Source organism: Hyperolius riggenbachi, chromosome 2, assembly GCF_040937935.1.
Source record: "Hyperolius riggenbachi isolate aHypRig1 chromosome 2, aHypRig1.pri, whole genome shotgun sequence".
NCBI classification, from domain to species: Eukaryota; Metazoa; Chordata; class Amphibia; order Anura; family Hyperoliidae; genus Hyperolius; species Hyperolius riggenbachi.
In genome coordinates this window covers 125,009,035-125,028,105 of record NC_090647.1, presented here as the reverse complement: position 1 = coordinate 125,028,105, position 19,071 = coordinate 125,009,035, and the positions used below count along the sequence as shown (strand labels likewise).

The window sequence follows — 19,071 nt, the reverse complement described above, 5'->3', positions numbered from 1 at the left end:
AGCGGGGAGCAGCCTTATTCAAGCTACAAACAAGGCTGTGACCCCTCAGAACACTTCTCACGGCCACCACTAGCGGTTTGCTAGACACGTCCACTCTGCTGTCGAGTCCTCAGCGCGCAATCCGCGTTTTCGTATTCGGGTCAGCTTTGCGCTTTAGGCCGAATACGGGAACGCCACGCACCCACACACACAGTACAGTTGTACAGTAACACAGCACAATCAGGCACTGACTTGTAATGCAAGATACACTGTCGTGCAGCAAAACCACTAACAGTCGTTCGGAACGATACTGTTAGCAACTCCCACTCTGCTGTTGAGCGCAGAAGTGCCCCATACACACAATGCAATTACAATTTCATATGGTAGTGTTGTTCAAGCATACAATTAGGCATGGACTTATACACAGTTACACTGCAGTCTCTTCTAGGCTGTGAGTGTTAGTTTAGTACAGCAGAAGTCAAGCTTATTAAATAACAATTTAATATTCCAAGAAAAAAGTGGAACAATGCACAAAGTAATATATACAACAGATGTACAAAAAACAAAGTAAAAAAGTTACAAAGTAAAAGTTACAAGATAAAAGTTACAAAAATACACACAAGGATATTTGCGTAAAAATAAAATGGGGATTAAAACGTTACCAACTTGAAGGTCTAAACGTTGTTGGCGGGAGCACGCCGTTTTTTCGACCAGGAGTCGAGATCATCCCTAGCTATGCGCTATCTCCAGGAGAAGATGCCCTGTGACTGTCCTGGACCAACTTAAATAGTCCGAAGTGTCCCCTGGGGCATTTAATGTCCAGCCCCCAGGAACTAATGCAATCTCCTAGATTGTGGCATCACCGAACGCTTGTCATAGTCTTCCTGTGATATGAGAACTTTAAAGGGTTCCTGTTTTAGCTTTTTGAAGGTCGCAGAATTCAACAGGTAAGATTGTATCCTAACAGACATCAAAAGGCTTCCTCAACATTATTTCCTAGCATCAAAGCTTTCCTGTCTACGTTTTTAAAGGGAACCAGAGATGAAAGCTAACACACAAATTATATATATATCAATAGCTTTTATAGAGGAAATCACTTTACCTCTATTTTCGCCGCTGTTGTGTGCCTTATTTATGTTATTTTTATATTTTTCCCCCGGGAGATATCCAAGATGGCCGCCGGCTCATGCCCTTATTGTTCCGGGGCATGAGCAGCTCAAGTTGTTACTTTGTACGCTTGCAGCGCTTCCGCGCTGCTCAGCGTACAAGCCTAGCTTGGGGGACGCATGCGCAGTAGAGTGAGCCCTAATGCGCACGCCCCGTTCACGCTGAGGAGCGCCGGTGACGTCATCCTCCCGCAGCACAGAAGCCCGACCTGGATTTCTCCCGACCAGGGCGTGGATCGAGCGGCAGAAGCGGAAGAAGTGCGGAGGAGGTAATTATACTCAGCTGACCTCCTCTCCAGCCTGAACCAACCACATTATGACTGAGTGCACATATACCCCTGCCTACATATATACTCCCTGACTACATTTACTGGGCACATATATCCCCTGCCTACATGTATACTCCCTGACTACATTTACTGGGCACATATACCCCAGCCTACATATATACTGGGCACATATACCCCTGCCTACATATATACTGGGCACATATACCCCTGCCTACATATGCTGTGCACATATACCCCTGCCTACATATGCTGTGCACATATACCCCCTGACAACATATACTTGGGCACATATACCACTGACTACATTTACTGGGCACATATACCCCTGGCTAAGTTTACTGGGCACATATACCCCTGGCTAAGTTTACTGGGCACATATACCCCTGGCTATATATACTGGGCACATATACCCCTGGCTAAGTTTACTGGGCACATATACCCCTGGCTAAGGTTACTGGGCACATATACCCCTGGCTATATATACTGGGCACATATACCCCTGGCTATATATACTGGGCACATATACCCCTGGCTATATATACTGGGCACATATACCCATGGCTATATATACTGGGCACATATACCCCTGGCTAAGTGTACTGGGCACATATACCTCTGGCTAAGTTTACTGGGCACATATACCCCTGGCTAAGGTTACTGGGCACATATACCCGTGGCTAAGTTTACTGGGCACATATACCCCTGGCTAAGTTTACTGGGCACATATACCCCTGGCTAAGTGTACTGGGCACATATACCTCTGGCTAAGTTTACTGGGCACATATACCTCTGACTGGGCACATATACCTCTGGCTAAGTGTACTGGGCACATATACCCCTGGCTAAGTGTACTAGGCACATATACCTCTGGCTAAGTTTACTGGGCACATATACCCCTGGCTAAGTTTACTGGGCACATATACCCCTGGCTAAGTTTACTGGGCACATATACCCCTGGCTAAGTGTACTGGGCACATATACCTCTGGCTAAGTTTACTGGGCACATATACCCCTGGCTATATATACTGGGCACATATACCCCTGGCTATATATACTGGGCACATATACCCCTGGCTAAGTTTACTGGGCACATATACCCCTGGCTAAGTTTACTGGGCACATATACCCCTGGCTAAGTTTACTGGGCACATATACCCCTGGCTAAGTGTACTGGGCACATATACCTCTGGCTAAGTTTACTGGGCACATATACCTCTGGCTAAGTTTACTGGGCACATATACCCCTGGCTAAGTGTACTGGGCACATATACCTCTGGCTAAGTTTACTGGGCACATATACCCCTGGCTAAGTGTACTGGGCACATATACCTCTGGCTAAGTTAACTGGGCACATATACCCCTGGCTAAGGTTACTGGGCACATATACCTCTGGCTAAGTTTACTGGGCACATATACCCCTGGCTAAGTTTACTTGGCACATATACCCCTGGCTAAGTGTACTGGGCACATATACCTCTGGCTAAGTTTACTGGGCACATATACCTCTGGCTAAGTTTACTGGGCACATATACCCCTGGCTAAGTTTACTGGGCACATATACCCCTGGCTATATATACTGGGCACATATACCCCTGGCTAAGTGTACTGGGCACATATACCTCTGGCTAAGTTAACTGGGCACATATACCCCTGGCTAAGGTTACTGGGCACATATACCTCTGGCTAAGTTTACTGGGCACATATACCCCTGGCTAAGGTTACTGGGCACATATACCCCTGGCTAAGTTTACTGGGCACATATACCCCTGGCTAAGTGTACTGGGCACATATACCTCTGGCTAAGTTTACTGGGCACATATACCCCTGGCTAAGTGTACTGGGCACATATACCTCTGGCTAAGTTAACTGGGCACATATACCCCTGGCTAAGGTTACTGGGTACATATACCCCTGGCTAAGGTTACTGGGCACATATACCCCTGGCTAAGTGTACTGGGCACATATACCTCTGGCTAAGTTTACTGGGCACATATACCTCTGACTGGGCACATATACCTCTGGCTAAGTGTACTGGGCACATATACCCCTGGCTAAGTGTACTAGGCACATATACCTCTGGCTAAGTTTACTGGGCACATATACCCCTGGTTAAGTGTACTGGGCACATATACCCCTGGCTAAGTGTACTGGGCACATATACCTCTGGCTAAGTTTACTGGGCACATATACCCCTGGCTATATATACTGGGCACATATACCCCTGGCTAAGTTTACTGGGCACATATACCCCTGGCTAAGTTTACTGGGCACATATACCCCTGGCTAAGTTTACTGGGCACATATACCCCTGGCTAAGTTTACTGGGCACATATACCCCTGGCTAAGTTTACTGGGCACATATACCCCTGGCTAAGTTTACTGGGCACATATACCTCTGGCTAAGTTTACTGGGCACATATACCCCTGGCTAAGTTTACTGGGCACATATACCCCTGGCTATATATACTGGGCACATATACCCCTGGCTATATATACTGGGCACATATACCCCTGGCTAAGTTTACTGGGCACATATACCCCTGGCTAAGTTTACTGGGCACATATACCCCTGGCTAAGTTTACTGGGCACATATACCCCTGGCTAAGTGTACTGGGCACATATACCTCTGGCTAAGTTTACTGGGCACATATACCTCTGGCTAAGTTTACTGGGCACATATACCCCTGGCTAAGTGTACTGGGCACATATACCTCTGGCTAAGTTTACTGGGCACATATACCCCTGGCTAAGTGTACTGGGCACATATACCTCTGGCTAAGTTAACTGGGCACATATACCCCTGGCTAAGGTTACTGGGCACATATACCTCTGGCTAAGTTTACTGGGCACATATACCCCTGGCTAAGTTTACTGGGCACATATACCCCTGGCTAAGTGTACTGGGCACATATACCTCTGGCTAAGTTTACTGGGCACATATACCTCTGGCTAAGTTTACTGGGCACATATACCCCTGGCTAAGTTTACTGGGCACATATACCCCTGGCTAAGTTTACTGGGCACATATACCCCTGGCTAAGTGTACTGGGCACATATACCTCTGGCTAAGTTTACTGGGCACATATACCCCTGGCTAAGTTTACTGGGCACATATACCCCTGGCTAAGTGTACTGGGCACATATACCCCTGGCTAAGTGTACTGGGCACATATACCTCTGGCTAAGTTTACTGGGCACATATACCCCTGGCTAAGTGTACTGGGCACATATACCTCTGGCTAAGTTAACTGGGCACATATACCCCTGGCTAAGGTTACTGGGCACATATACCTCTGGCTAAGTTTACTGGGCACATATACCCCTGGCTAAGTTTACTGGGCACATATACCCCTGGCTAAGTGTACTGGGCACATATACCTCTGGCTAAGTTTACTGGGCACATATACCTCTGGCTAAGTTTACTGGGCACATATACCCCTGGCTAAGTGTACTGGGCACATATACCTCTGGCTAAGTTTACTGGGCACATATACCCCTGGCTAAGTGTACTGGGCACATATACCTCTGGCTAAGTTAACTGGGCACATATACCCCTGGCTAAGGTTACTGGGCACATATACCTCTGGCTAAGTTTACTGGGCACATATACCCCTGGCTAAGTTTACTGGGCACATATACCCCTGGCTAAGTGTACTGGGCACATATACCTCTGGCTAAGTGTACTGGGCACATATACCTCTGGCTAAGTTTACTGGGCACATATACCCCTGGCTAAGTTTACTGGGCACATATACCCCTGGCTAAGTGTACTGGGCACATATACCCCTGGCTAAGTGTACTGGGCACATATACCTCTGGCTAAGTTTACTGGGCACATATACCTCTGGCTAAGTTTACTGGGCACATATACCCCTGGCTAAGTGTACTGGGCACATATACCTCTGGCTAAGTTTACTGGGCACATATACCCCTGGCTAAGTGTACTGGGCACATATACCTCTGGCTAAGTTAACTGGGCACATATACCCCTGGCTAAGGTTACTGGGCACATATACCTCTGGCTAAGTTTACTGGGCACATATACCCCTGGCTAAGTTTATTGGGCACATATACCCCTGGCTAAGTGTACTGGGCACATATACCCCTGGCTAAGTGTACTGGGCACATATACCCCTGGCTATATATACTGGGCACATATACCCCTGGCTAAGTTTACTGGGCACATATACCCCTGGCTAAGTTTACTTGGCACATATACCCCTGGCTAAGTTTACTTGGCACATATACCCCTGGCTAAGTGTACTGGGCACATATACCCCTGGCTATATATACTGGGCACATATACCCCTGGCTAAGTGTACTGGGCACATATACCTCTGGCTAAGTTTACTGGGCACATATACCCCTGGCTAAGTTTACTTGGCACATATACCCCTGGCTAAGTGTACTGGGCACATATACCCCTGGCTATATATACTGGGCACATATACCCCTGGCTAAGTGTACTGGGCACATATACCTCTGGCTAAGTTAACTGGGCACATATACCCCTGGCTAAGGTTACTGGGCACATATACCTCTGGCTAAGTTTACTGGGCACATATACCCCTGGCTAAGGTTACTGGGCACATATACCCCTGGCTAAGTTTACTGGGCACATATACCCCTGGCTAAGTGTACTGGGCACATATACCTCTGGCTAAGTTTACTGGGCACATATACCCCTGGCTAAGTGTACTGGGCACATATACCTCTGGCTAAGTTAACTGGGCACATATACCCCTGGCTAAGGTTACTGGGCACATATACCCCTGGCTAAGGTTACTGGGCACATATACCCCTGGCTAAGTTTACTGGGCACATATACCTCTGGCTAAGTTAACTGGGCACATATACCCCTGGCTAAGGTTACTGGGCACATATACCCCTGGCTAAGGTTACTGGGCACATATACCCCTGGCTAAGTTTACTGGGCACATATACCTCTGGCTAAGTTTACTGGGCACATATACCCCTGGCTAAGTTTACTGGGCACATATACACCTGGCTAAGTGTACTGGGCACATATACCCCTGGCTAAGTGTACTGGGCACATATACCCCTGGCTATATATACTGGGCACATATACCTCTGGCTAAGTTTACTGGGCACATATACCCCTGGCTAAGTTTACTGGGCACATATACCTCTGGCTAAGTTTACTGGGCACATATACCTCTGGCTAAGTTTACTGGGCACATATACCCCTGGCTAAGGTTACTGGGCACATATACCCCTGGCTAAGGTTACTGGGCACATATACCCCTGGCTAAGTTTACTGGGCCCATATACCCCTGGCTAAGTGTACTGGGCACATATACCCCTGGCTAAGTGTACTGGGCACATATACCTCTGGCTAAGTTTACTGGGCACATATACCCCTGGCTATATATACTGGGCACATATACCCCTGGCTATATATACTGGGCACATATACCCCTGGCTATATATACTGGGCACATATACCCCTGGCTATATATACTGGGCACATATACCCCTGGCTAAGTTTACTGGGCACATATACCCCTGGCTAAGTTTACTGGGCACATATACCCCTGGCTAAGTTTACTAGGCACATATACCCCTGGCTAAGTTTACTTGGCACATATACCCCTGGCTAAGTGTACTGGGCACATATACCTCTGGCTAAGTTTACTGGGCACATATACCCCTGGCTAAGTGTACTGGGCACATATACCCCTGGCTAAGTGTACTGGGCACATATACCTCTGGCTAAGTTTACTGGGCACATATACCCCTGGCTATATATACTGGGCACATATACCTCTGGCTAAGTTTACTGGGCACATATACCCCTGGCTAAGTGTACTGGGCACATATACCCCTGGCTATATATACTGGGCACATATACCCCTGGCTAAGTTTACTGGGCACATATACCCCTGGCTAAGTTTACTGGGCACATATACCCCTGGCTAAATTTCCTGGACACATATACCCCTGGCTATATATACTGGGGCACATATACCCCTGCCTACATATACTAAAGGTATGATCTTCCCACCCAGCCATTGCAGACTTGACCATAAATATAATCATGTTACATAAAATTTAATTTTTTATGTTGAAAATTGTTATTAGTAATCTATCCATTTCTATTTAGATAACTTTGTACAGCAAAGATGGCAGCGTCTAGTGATTCAACTAGTACCTTGGGGAACCAAGAGGAGAACTTATCGATGGATGAAATGGTAAAAATGATTTCATTGAATTCAGCCATAGTGTTTTCTTAATCCATCCTTATTTCACAGGAGTCAGGAATCAATGCAGCAAGAACAGTATAGCTATCCAAGAATAGGTGCGTCCAGTATAGATAACCAGGTAGGGCACGTTTCCACTTGTGCTACATGTGTCAGCGAAACAAGTGCCGGCACTGAGCGGATGTGTGGAATTGCAGGCGAATCCCATCAGCTGTGCCATGCACGGCTATGGGATTTCCTGCCTCCCAAGTGAATTCTGCAGGGGATTCCGGCTGAATCGCTACCACCAGCGATTAGTCCAGCAGCACAATAATCCCCTATGGAAGAGTTTCCCTGTGCGATTTGCCTGCGGGGATACTCTATGGATTTGAGGCAGATTCCGCTATAGTTGAAACGGTCCATAATAGGTTCAAGCAGTATAGTTCTTGACGAATATGTCCAGCCAGTACAGATAGTCAGGAATCAATGCAGCCAGAACAGTATAGCTAGCCAGGAATAGGTGCAGCCAGTATAGATAGCCAGTAATAGATGCAGACAGTACATAGTGAGAATAGGTGCAGATAGCCATAATAGTTGTAAACAGATATCCAGGAATAGGTGTAGCCAGTATAGATAGCCATGAATAGGCAAACATGGCAACTGTGTATTATAATAGTAGTAGAATCTATCACCTGTACAGCCAGCATGAAGAAAGGTGCACATAGAATGAAGAAAAAAAAAATTGATACAGAAGACACAAGACAGATTTTTCTAACCTTTTCTGCTGTATAGGTGATTAATCGGACTACAATTGTACTATGTTGCCACAATAAGAAAAATAATATCAGGTATTATTAAATAACACATTTTTAGAGTAAATGTATATGATTAATTATGAAAAAAATAAATATATATATATATATATATATATATATATATATATATATATATATATATATATATATATATATATATATATATATATATATAAAGCTGCAATGTTCATTTATAGATCGATCGGTTGCACGCTGAGATGAGGAGGAGAAGCGGGCAAGACACTCCAACTGAAAGCTTTCCAGAAAATCCAAGACGGGACCCCAATAACCCTAATCAGGCAGACGACTATGATCGACATCGCATTGGAAATTTGGACTGGTGCAGTTGTCGTTGCTGTGTCCCTATGCCGACAGGCATGGAGTCCATCTGCTGTGCAGAAATACACAATGTGCAAATGCTGATGGACGATTTGCCCTGTATTTTACAGCACCCTATGGTGCCACAGCTTTGTTCTAGTGAGGAATGGGCTAGAATATTCCTTTTTCTATCTACAGGGTCACGTGGAATTAATCCCTCAGACAGGGATCGCAACAGGTAATTAACCAATATAATGTAAAGTAAAATCATGATACCAATGATACGTGACATTAATATAGTGGAAACTAGAACTTGAAAAACATGATATATTAAATTTCTTTGCTAAAGTAAAGTCTGGGCAGAGATTGCAGCTTTCAAAAAGCATTAATATTTCATGTATGACTTTCGTTGTAGATAAACTTGAAATTACAGTACTTTATTTCATTGACTATTAGACGCTCATGACCGTAAGATATACATATATTTAGAGGACAAAACCCATGGAAAAAAAAAAAAAACTAAACATGCTCCTTCCATGGTGAAAGGGCATATTGTGGATTATGCACCCATCGTATCTCATACCCTTTGGTACGTTTTTTTTTTTTTTTTAGTTAGTCTTCCTCTGTCCTCCTGTGTCCCACATGTGTCTGTTCTTGTCTCCTGCTGTATGTCCTCCCGTGTACTGTTTTCCCCGTGTCCTCTTCTATACGGGCACAGCACAGTGAATCCCCAATACTTTGGAGATTTGAACTGACAGTCTTGTACAAGTTAATAATTCTCTGCATTTCGACTATTGTTATAAAATTATTATTTTTTTTTTAAAATTTATTTAGTAGGAGAAAAAGAAAATCTTAATAATATGTATATATCACTCTAAAAATTATTTATTAACACCTACAGTACCAGTTTGAAGTTGATATTTGTGTATACACAGACTCACTAATGTATTTATTTTCATTATTTTTAGGAAGTACAGAAAAGCCATCTACCGTGCATTCACGGGGTGGGTCCATGGTTGCCTGGGCAAGGGTCATCGAAGACCTATTCCTTCATGTGTTGTGAATAAGGTACGGGAGGCATTTCCCGATCCAACTGGACATTACATGGGATTTAGACCATTTGGAGATATTGCAGCCGAGTATCTAGCCATGGAAGACTGATCAAACGATTAAAGGGAATCAAATAACAATTTTGGAAGAAATACCAATAGGTATTATACAGATTTCATCCTGTGAATTAAATCACCTGGGCTAGGTGGGGGGGTGGGGTTGTGTTAATCTTACCAATCATGTGTCTTCTTTGATCGTCCCTCGATGACTCCCACAAAACGTACCAAGCTGCGTCCAAATGATTATATACACTTCATCCTTCCGTGTTGATGGAAGAAGTGTTTGTAGTCACGTGATGCGCTTGTAACGCATCGTGGGAGGCACAGAGGGACGATCTAAAAAGAGGCCTGATGGGTAACATTAACACCCCCTCGCCCATCTGCACAGGTGATTTATTTAGCAGGATGAAATACGAATTCTTTATTTGAGCATGCCAGATAGCATTAAAGGACAACAAAAGTAAGAGAGATATGAAAGCTGCCATATTGATTTCCATGTAAGCAATACCAGTTGCCTGGCCATTCTGCTGATCCTCTTCCTCTAATACTATTAGCCATAGCCGTTGAACAAGCATGCAGCAGATCAGGTCGGCAGATCTGACAAGACTAGCTGCATGCTTGTTTCTGGAGTTATTCAGATACTGTTGTAGACTAATAGATCAGCAGGGTTGCCAGGCAACTGGTATTGATTAAAAGGCGATAAATATGGCAGCCTCCGTATACCTCTTACTTCAGTTAACATGTGAAGTTTTCTAATACCGGTCCAGGCCATCACGATTGTCTGCCTGTCACCTTCTCATTCCTATGACGCCCTCTAGTAGAAAAGAGCTACTTCAGGGCTTTATAGGAGTGAGACGGTGACATGCATGCAGATGAATCCTGATGGCGGGGACCGGTGATTGAAAACTTCCCATGAACAGGAGTTTGGTTATGCAGGAGGGAGGGGACACAGCCGGAGAATACTGTACCGCTATGCACTGCCCGATGAATGGGTTTGGAGACTCGTGGGTGAACCGGCTGGGCAAACTAGCATGCCTGCTGGTGTTTAGCTGAAGTCTGTTCAACTGTGCTGGGTGGAAGGGGGGCCCTCACCTCACTGAAATTATGCCTGCTAATTTCTTCCAGCATATACAGGATTGGTACTCCACATTGTGGATTGGTCACTTGGGTGGGGGACAGATCACTTTTGTCCTTCTCATAAGGCGGGGGCATTGACAGCTTGACTCGTTTATAATCCAAGACCCCCACTGTTGGCCTTTTTTTTTTTTTGGAGCGAAAAACTCAGCTTGAACTCGGGTATATATGTTATGCTATTTATGTATCTCTCCAACAGCTGGTGAGTAAATACATACAGGGCACAGTTCTCTTTTGAATCATCCGTCTATGTTACAATTTTAATTATTGTTTTCGAATAATCCTTTGAATGTACTATTTGTACGTTTTTTGTTTTTCTGTTATAACGTTACGTTGTTACATTTTTAATTCTAATTATTAAATCATTTCAAAAACGAATTATGCTTCATTCAATTTATCTCTGTATATGTTAGATTGCATTATGTGCCATTTTAGTTGGAAAGTAACACAATCTGAACACTGAGACACATCTAGTTTTGTTCCCCCCCCCCCCCCCCCCCCCAAAAAAAAAATTGTGGGTCCATGGTGCAGGGGCGTCTTAGATTATCTTCCCTAAATCCCTTCCAATAAATATCCTTTATTTCTTCTCTGTTCCTTCGCTGTCCCATTGTGTCTGTTATTTTCACCTTTAGCTCTCCTGTCCCTTTGTCCCCCTTTCCCCTCCCCATGTCTCTCCTGTTTCGTTGTGGACTGTGTCCCCAAATCTATGTCCTTTATGTACACATTGTGGCTTTAGTCCTTTTGCCCCTTCTGTCTGGTATGACCTTTTCCCCTTGCTCCTTCTCTCTCTGTGTGACTTTTGTCTCAATGCCCTTTCTTAACCCATTGAGTTTGCCTCCAAATTCAATGCAATTTAGGTTACTAGTGTAGATTCAGTGTATCCCTAATTTTCCCAATGGCCGTTGTCCTTATGTCCCTGCCAGCTTTTCCACCACTGTTAGATAACATACTTACTAAACGGTTAGTTTTTACTACAGTAATAGAGTCCCGCTACAATTTGTGAATAGGTCCTTGTTCACACATGCACAAGCTTACCACGACTACACTCAGGCTACGGAAACTGTTCAAACAATCGTGTGGTGCGCTGTGAGGACTCCATTCAATTGCCTCCTTTTCTAATTTCAGTCTATAGTCTTTGAGATCTGTGGTCTTAGAGGCAGAACCATGGCTCCACCTTTGGTCCAATCATTGCACTTGCGGCTATATAGTGAGTGCAGTGATTTGATCAAGGACTAGTCCATAGTATTTGGTCCAGTCAGAACAGCAGTAGGCGATTGGATGGTGTCCTCGCAGTGCCCTATGCTTCATTGACCAGGCGTCTAGAAACTGCGTAGAGTCTTGTGAAGCTGGAACGTGCATGATCATGGACCTTATCCCTACTCGTCCTGGTACTTGGCTGCTATTACATCCTTCACCCAACTGGAAATTATCTCGCCTACTAGTGGACACAAGCTAAAGAGGACCAAATAAACATAGGGACAGAGGGCAATGGGAAGAAATGGTACATGAGGCAGAGGGGACACAAGAAGGGACATGACACAGTTCTATCACCTGGACAAATTCAGACCATAAGATGTAATTGATTTCACACATTTTTGAGTGCACAAAGTTTGGCAAGATAAAAAACAGGTGTATTTCAATTGTACATCTATATTCATAACAGTATATAAAACATTAGCGAGCAGCGGCGAAAGAGGGTCCCCCCAGCCGCCCGAGCCCTGCGCAGCCTGACCAATCAGTTCCGGCCAGAGCTAAGAGCTGGATCGGAGGCGGCTGACGTCAGGACGTCGGCTGACGTCACTACGAGAAAAGCAAAGCAAGGAGGGCCGCTCATCGCGGCCCTTCTTGTTATTTCGGATCGCCGGAGGCGATCAGAAATATGCAACAGGAGCGCCCTCTAGTGTGCTTTCATGCAGCCAACTTTCAGCTGGCTGCATGAAATAGATTTTTTTTTTATAAAAAAAAAAAATCCTCCCGCAGCCGCCCTGGCGATCTCAATAGAACGCAGGGGAGGTTAATAGCTGTTGTGCAACGATGCAGAGCTGGAGCCTCCACCTCCTACACAGCTGGCATTTTAAACTTTATAGCTACAATGTGGGCTCAGATACCAGTCAACATACTGAAGTCACTTTTACCTGGATACATATGTTGGAGATACCTATATATTGATTCCTACTTCTAGTGGATGCAAAATAACATGGCCTGTATTTGACGTGCAGTAAACCTTGATTGCACTCCCATGTCCAGAATCATTATGCACATTGTCACTTGGAAGAGTAAATGAGTGTGATTACAAATTATGCTGTAAATAAATGGTTTAAAAAAGGAGTGCTGCATAGAACATTTTAAACGCAATGTCCAACAAGCAAGATGGATTGTGAATTTCACATCATGATAGCAGATCAGCTCGCAAGGACATCTAAGAAGGAGTTGAACGAGTAATGGTGAGGTTACATGGAAGTATGGTTGAAACGGTATGAAATTCCACGTTATTAAAACTTTAAAAATAAACAAGGTATAACGGGATTAGGTATTGTATAATTATTTGTAACGCCCCCCCCCCCCCCCAGTAGTAGGTGGCTGCAGCATTGGTGGTCAGGGATTGGTGTAGCCAGTAGTAGTTGACCGCCGCATAGGTATCCAGGGATAGGAGTAAACAGTAGTAGTTGCCTGCAGCATAGTTAGCCAGGGATAAGTGTACCATTCATTAGGTGGTCGCAGCACAGAGAGCCAGGGGGAGGGAGAGGGTACAAATACTCACACGCCGGCAGCCGTGTCCTCACGCGTGTACTGGTTTCATTCCACTTCCTGTTCTTGCTGGTATCATCTCCTTATAATAGGGCCAATGGGACCCTGTTTATGTGAAATGCGATGCAAGAACCGGAGGAAAAATAAAGCCCCGTACAGCGTTGAGGACAGACCTGACTGCCGGCAAATGAGTATTTATCCCAACCGCTGTTCACATTCAGCAGCTACTTCGCACCACCCCCAGGTCGATCCACAAAAATTGGTGAAACGAAATTGTGCATGTTATGATGACCATGCAATAATAAACAGCGGTATATTTTGATATATGCCGGCAACCATACATGGAAACAAACATTTTTTTATAATCAACCATAAGATTTAACTGTACTTTCAATCCTGGATGATATTTAGAGTAGAAAATTTAACCAAATTTAGAAAATAAAAAAAAAACCAAGGACAAATAATTCAAAACAGAACTTTAATGTCGAATCATAATGCAAAAAATTGTATAACTCTCCATTTTTGCTATATCAATTATAAATATATTCAAGTACAATAAAGGTTGGGTTGACGCTATACAAAACATTGTTCAATTCAGTCAGGTGCCTAGAGCCTGAGGATAAAGTCCATGGGCCTGGCTTATGCCCAACAAATGTTGACCTAAAAACTTGATGTCCATCAATTGTGGGTCCAAAGTTGTTGTTTGCCTAGTGCACCAGTTAACTGAAATCATTCTATGGGTGAGGATGGTGCAGAGCTGGCACAGGGGGACTAAAGGTGTATACATACGTCTGATTTTTCTAAACAATTGGTCATTCGGACTGGTTGTTTTGACGTCCAATCGAGCGTGTGTACAAACGATCGTTCGGCTGATAAGACTGTTTTTCACGAATCCGCATGGTGGATCTGTCCAAACCAGCCTCATCAGCCTAATGATCCTTTGTACACATGACTGATTTAACGTCCAAACGACCGTGCGATTTGAAAAATCGTATGTGTGTGTATATACTTTAGGGAAGCACAATGAGACAGAAGGAAGAAAAGAAGAGGGAGTAATTAAAAAAAAACAGTGGGGTTGTTACTTTGTTAATGAGGTGTGTCTATTCCAGGGGAATGGAGCTTAGTTCAGGTGCAGGGCTTATTCGAGGTGATGTCATCCCCTACACTGATGGCACTCCAAGCAGAGGCCTGTAATTTCTATGCCTAAAAATGCAACTAAATTCAAAAATCACGTTGGTTTTTTTTTCTATGTAAACAAAGAATTACAAAACTAAATAAAATAATTACAGTGCTATCAATTAACTTTTTAGTTACTATAAGGGCTGGAACCCACAAGAGCGTTTTTTTGAGCATTTTGGCAGCGCTGCGATACGCTAGCGTTTTGCCAAAATGCTCAGCTGATGTTCATGGATGGGGCAACTTCCACAGGAGCGTTTGCGTTTCCCAGAAACGCAAACGCAGGACCTGCAGCATTTTTGGAGCGTTAGCGCTTCAATGTAAAGTATTGAAACGCTAGCAGAAACGCTCAGCAAAACCTAAACTGAGTGGTTTTGCTAGCGTTTTGCGGTTCATCACACTAACAAAATGAAAAATAATTCACAGGACCAATCGGGGTAAAAACGCAAAACGCTACGCACCCGCTGGGCCAAAAAATACAATGTTGCTAAACACAACCAAAAACGCGCATGAATCCGCTTGCAAACCGCTCAGACAAATCGCTAGCGGTTGCGTTTTGCGTTTGCTGATTTCAGTGGGTTCCAGGCCTCAAAGTAGATTGTCATGTTTTGTAGAAGGGATAACCTCACATAACTGATAGCTGTGAAACGTTCTTTGAAAGTCTATTCAGTGGATATTTTAGGATGAGGATCCAAATCGAGATTTCTTTTTGCTCAATAAGGTAGCCTTATCCGGTCTCTGGAGTTTGGAAATGTTGGAAGGATAATCTGTAGACTTGGAGACCCAAGATGAAGTGATTGTACCTTCACAAAGTTGTAGTGTTTCAATTAAGATGTCATGAAGATAGTCAAATTTGAGATCTTCGTACACTGGTCTTGCAATCCAGTCATTTCTTCCTTTAGGTGCTACAAACTTGACTCGTTTAGATCCAAGTTCTCCACTGACACAGGTTTTTTTTTTAACAACGGCTTGCTTTCTGTTAACATTGAAGTTGTTGGACAGGACAGCAAGTATGGTTCTTGCATACATTCCGTCAATTCCAAAATGGATCCGTTTGGTTCTGTATTTCAAAACCTTGCTGTGAAACACCTCTATTGGTCCTGTATGACAGGACCAAGTAAGGTGTTTCAGATCTGCAATAATGTTCTTGTCATTGACAATACTGTACAGTTTTTCATACACAGAGGTTCCAGCATGCAGCCAATGAGTTTCTTCAATATCATCATCTGTAAGTGGAGAATGAGCACATCTTTGTATTATTCCATCCTCTTCCCATTCATGTACGTTGTTCACGTGATGCATGACTCCCAACCAGTTTTTTCGCAACTTGTCCTCATCGTTCCAGCAATTTGAAACACACCACCAGAAATGGTTCTGGATTTTAGTCACCCAGTCCTTCAAAGGTTCCATGCTTTTGCTATTGCTTGCCAGACGTAGCTTTTTTGTTATGCTTTTGGCAAAATGCCAGACATCAAACTGATGGTTGATATTTGGAAAGTCCTCCCGCATGCTTTTTCTTATGCTGGTATGACGATCAGTGGCAAAGTGCACAATCTTTAGTTTGTTTTCAACAGCCCGTGTCATGCACTTGTGAAAACCAAACTTCTCCATAGCGGCAGATGAACTGCATTTTGTTACTTGTACTACTTCAAAGTCAATGATTTTGTTTGTCATAAGGTCCATGAAGGTGTACACACAATATTTGGCATTATGTCCTGGACTGTCGCATTGTCCGTCTCCTCCAATTACTATTGGTCGTCTAGTAATTTCCTGTAGAATAGCCTTTTTTTCCTTCTCCCATGCGTTGTGTATTGCCGGGAAAATATATGTTCTTTGGTAAAGATTGAAAGAGAAGTCAGTGATCTGTTTTATGCCTAAAACATCTAAGAAATGGCTAACTTTTTGAAAATTGGACCCAGAACAAACTATTGCGGCTGCCAATAATATATTTCCTGCAAAACGTCTTTTAATTTTTGGCTGTGAATCGAAAATTTTGAAACGATGGCCATCCTCACATACACCGTTCACCACAATAGCAGAGCCATGAAATTGTTTGTTGATTTGAATTACCTTTTTCTGACAAAAGTTGGATTTCTGACACTTCACTTTCAACAGCAATTCGTCTAGGCATGACTCAAAGACTATAAATTTTTGCATTTTGCTATATCTTGATAAAGGATCTTGTTCATGATCTGAGCATTCTTGTGCCATTACACCAGCCGTTTCCTCCACTGTTTCATTGACTGAACACTGTTCTGAGTCTGTAACAGTGATGTCTCCAGGATCAAATTCCTCCTCACTTGATGACGGTTTTGAAAATGTGCTTGTGCTTGTATCAAAAGAAACGTATTCAGCAAGTTTCCTTTTTTTTATAGATCTTTTTTCAGTACAAGAAACCTCTTTCACTGTTTGTATTTGAATATCCATCTCATTTTCGGTAGCTGTTGGTATGGAACATTGAGCAGGGAATGTAATAATAGGACTTTCTGGAATCATGGCATTACCCAAACATTGTGCTCCTTGTGTCACGCTTGAAATGTTTTTTAAAGGTGTAGAAAAGTGTAGGGGAACAGGTTGCTCAACCAAACTGGTTTGTGTTGAAGCATGGTGTACTGAGTGATTGAACGATTCCATAGCAGTCTGTGTCCCAGCATCAGTAAAAGTCTTTTTGGTTTTTTCTGACATAGAACGTTTACACTTTTTACAGGATTGTGAACTTTCACCAGTTTCCATGGCAACAGCTTTCGGTCTTTTTTTTCCACATGATAGTACCCATGCCTCATCTACAATAATGTTGTCAGGATTATTGAGGAAAATAGTTGGGTTTGCGTCCTTCTTTAAAAAATTTTTGGTACCTTTACAATTATAACTTTCAGTGGAAAAATGTGCTGAACAAATTCTAAAAAGATCATTGGACTTTCCTTCGATAATTTTATCCACAATGCTATCCAAATCAGTGAAAGATTGACCTGTAGCTTGCAACCATCGACGGATGACTATGGGATAGTTAGGAAAGCCATGTAACATAATTCCTTTTTGAGACGCAGTTTGTCCTGTCTGATTAGGACATCCCTTTATAATACATCGTGGCATCTTAGATAGATGAATGATACTAGAAAAAAAAAAATGAATAGTAAATTAACACAGGTAGTCCACAACTTAGTAATGCACAACTGAAGAAAGTTTGAACATTGCAAATGGCCCAATCAGGTATTGATGACATCATTTCTAAGTGGGGTGACATTTCAAGAAAAGAATTCAAACTTGCACGAGTGCCTGCAAGTGACCACACTGCTGCAGCAAAATTGAACTAACCTCCAAACCAAGTACAACGCTGTCCATCCTCTCTCCACCACCTTCTTGCTCTTCTGCATGACATGACATACTTCTGCATCACATGCATCACATGACATACAGAAAGCAGTTCGGCGAAATAGAGGGAGCAGGATGCGGAGTGGCTAGATGGGCATTGCTGGACTGGGTCTGAAAGTTGAGTCAGCATTTATGCATGCAGGATTGTAGGAGAGAGAGAAATTGAGGGGTGTGGGGGAGTAGGAATTGGTATGGCTGGACATACAGAGACACAGTGGTGATAGAGAGTCACAGGGGTGTCAAACAAAGACAAGGGTGACAAACAGTCACAGATAGGGAGGCAAACTGAGGCACAGGGGGACAAAACGAGGCATAGATGGGGAGACAAACATAGAAAGTTGTTGGGGGACAAAATGGCACAGATGTGGGGAAAAACTGAGAGACAGGGGGACAAATAGGTGTAGGAGTGACAAACAGGCACAGCTTGATGGGGATTGCAGAAATAAGAGTAGCGGGAAAAAAAAAAAGTCAAAGAGGATGTTGGACGAACGGAGAATAATAGAGTGTGGAAATACAGAGGTACGACAGGAAAAAAAAGACACAGAGGGTGGTGGTCATCTTGTGAAACGAGTTTCAGAGAGATATTTTAATGAAACGTTTAAAAAATGCTACATGCAGTATACTTTGATAAAATAACTACGCTGCTGTGGGAACACCGTCATAGGGTCACATTAGACAAGCGCTTTTCAAATCACTGACAATTTGAAATATGCTCAGAAGCCCTCTTGGTGTGCACCAGCCCTCCCTCATTCACCTTTGTTTC

The 19,071-nt window shown here is 43.5% G+C and overlaps 3 protein-coding genes and 1 long non-coding RNA gene across 5 annotated transcripts in view; 1 reads left to right on the top strand and 3 right to left on the bottom strand.

Annotated features, from left to right (window-relative positions):
* Positions 1-19,071, bottom strand: part of DIP2B (disco interacting protein 2 homolog B) — a 354,733-nt gene that overhangs the window by 159,852 nt on the left and 175,810 nt on the right. The window lies entirely within an intron of this gene.
* ATF1 (activating transcription factor 1) overlaps positions 1-19,071 on the bottom strand; it is a 355,624-nt gene that overhangs the window by 229,318 nt on the left and 107,235 nt on the right. The window lies entirely within an intron of this gene.
* LOC137545759 (uncharacterized) lies at positions 1,343-9,996 on the top strand. The gene is made up of 3 exons (XR_011026094.1): positions 1,343-1,414; positions 7,561-7,648; positions 8,649-9,996. It is a non-coding gene; the product is annotated as an uncharacterized lncRNA (long non-coding RNA).
* LOC137545757 (uncharacterized) overlaps positions 14,252-19,071 on the bottom strand; it is a 9,832-nt gene continuing 5,012 nt past the window's right edge. The window contains exon 2 of the mRNA XM_068267348.1: positions 14,252-18,048. Within this exon, the coding sequence (XP_068123449.1) occupies positions 15,615-18,048 (2,434 nt within the window). The 3' untranslated portion in view covers positions 14,252-15,614. The remainder of the gene's footprint in view (positions 18,049-19,071) is intronic.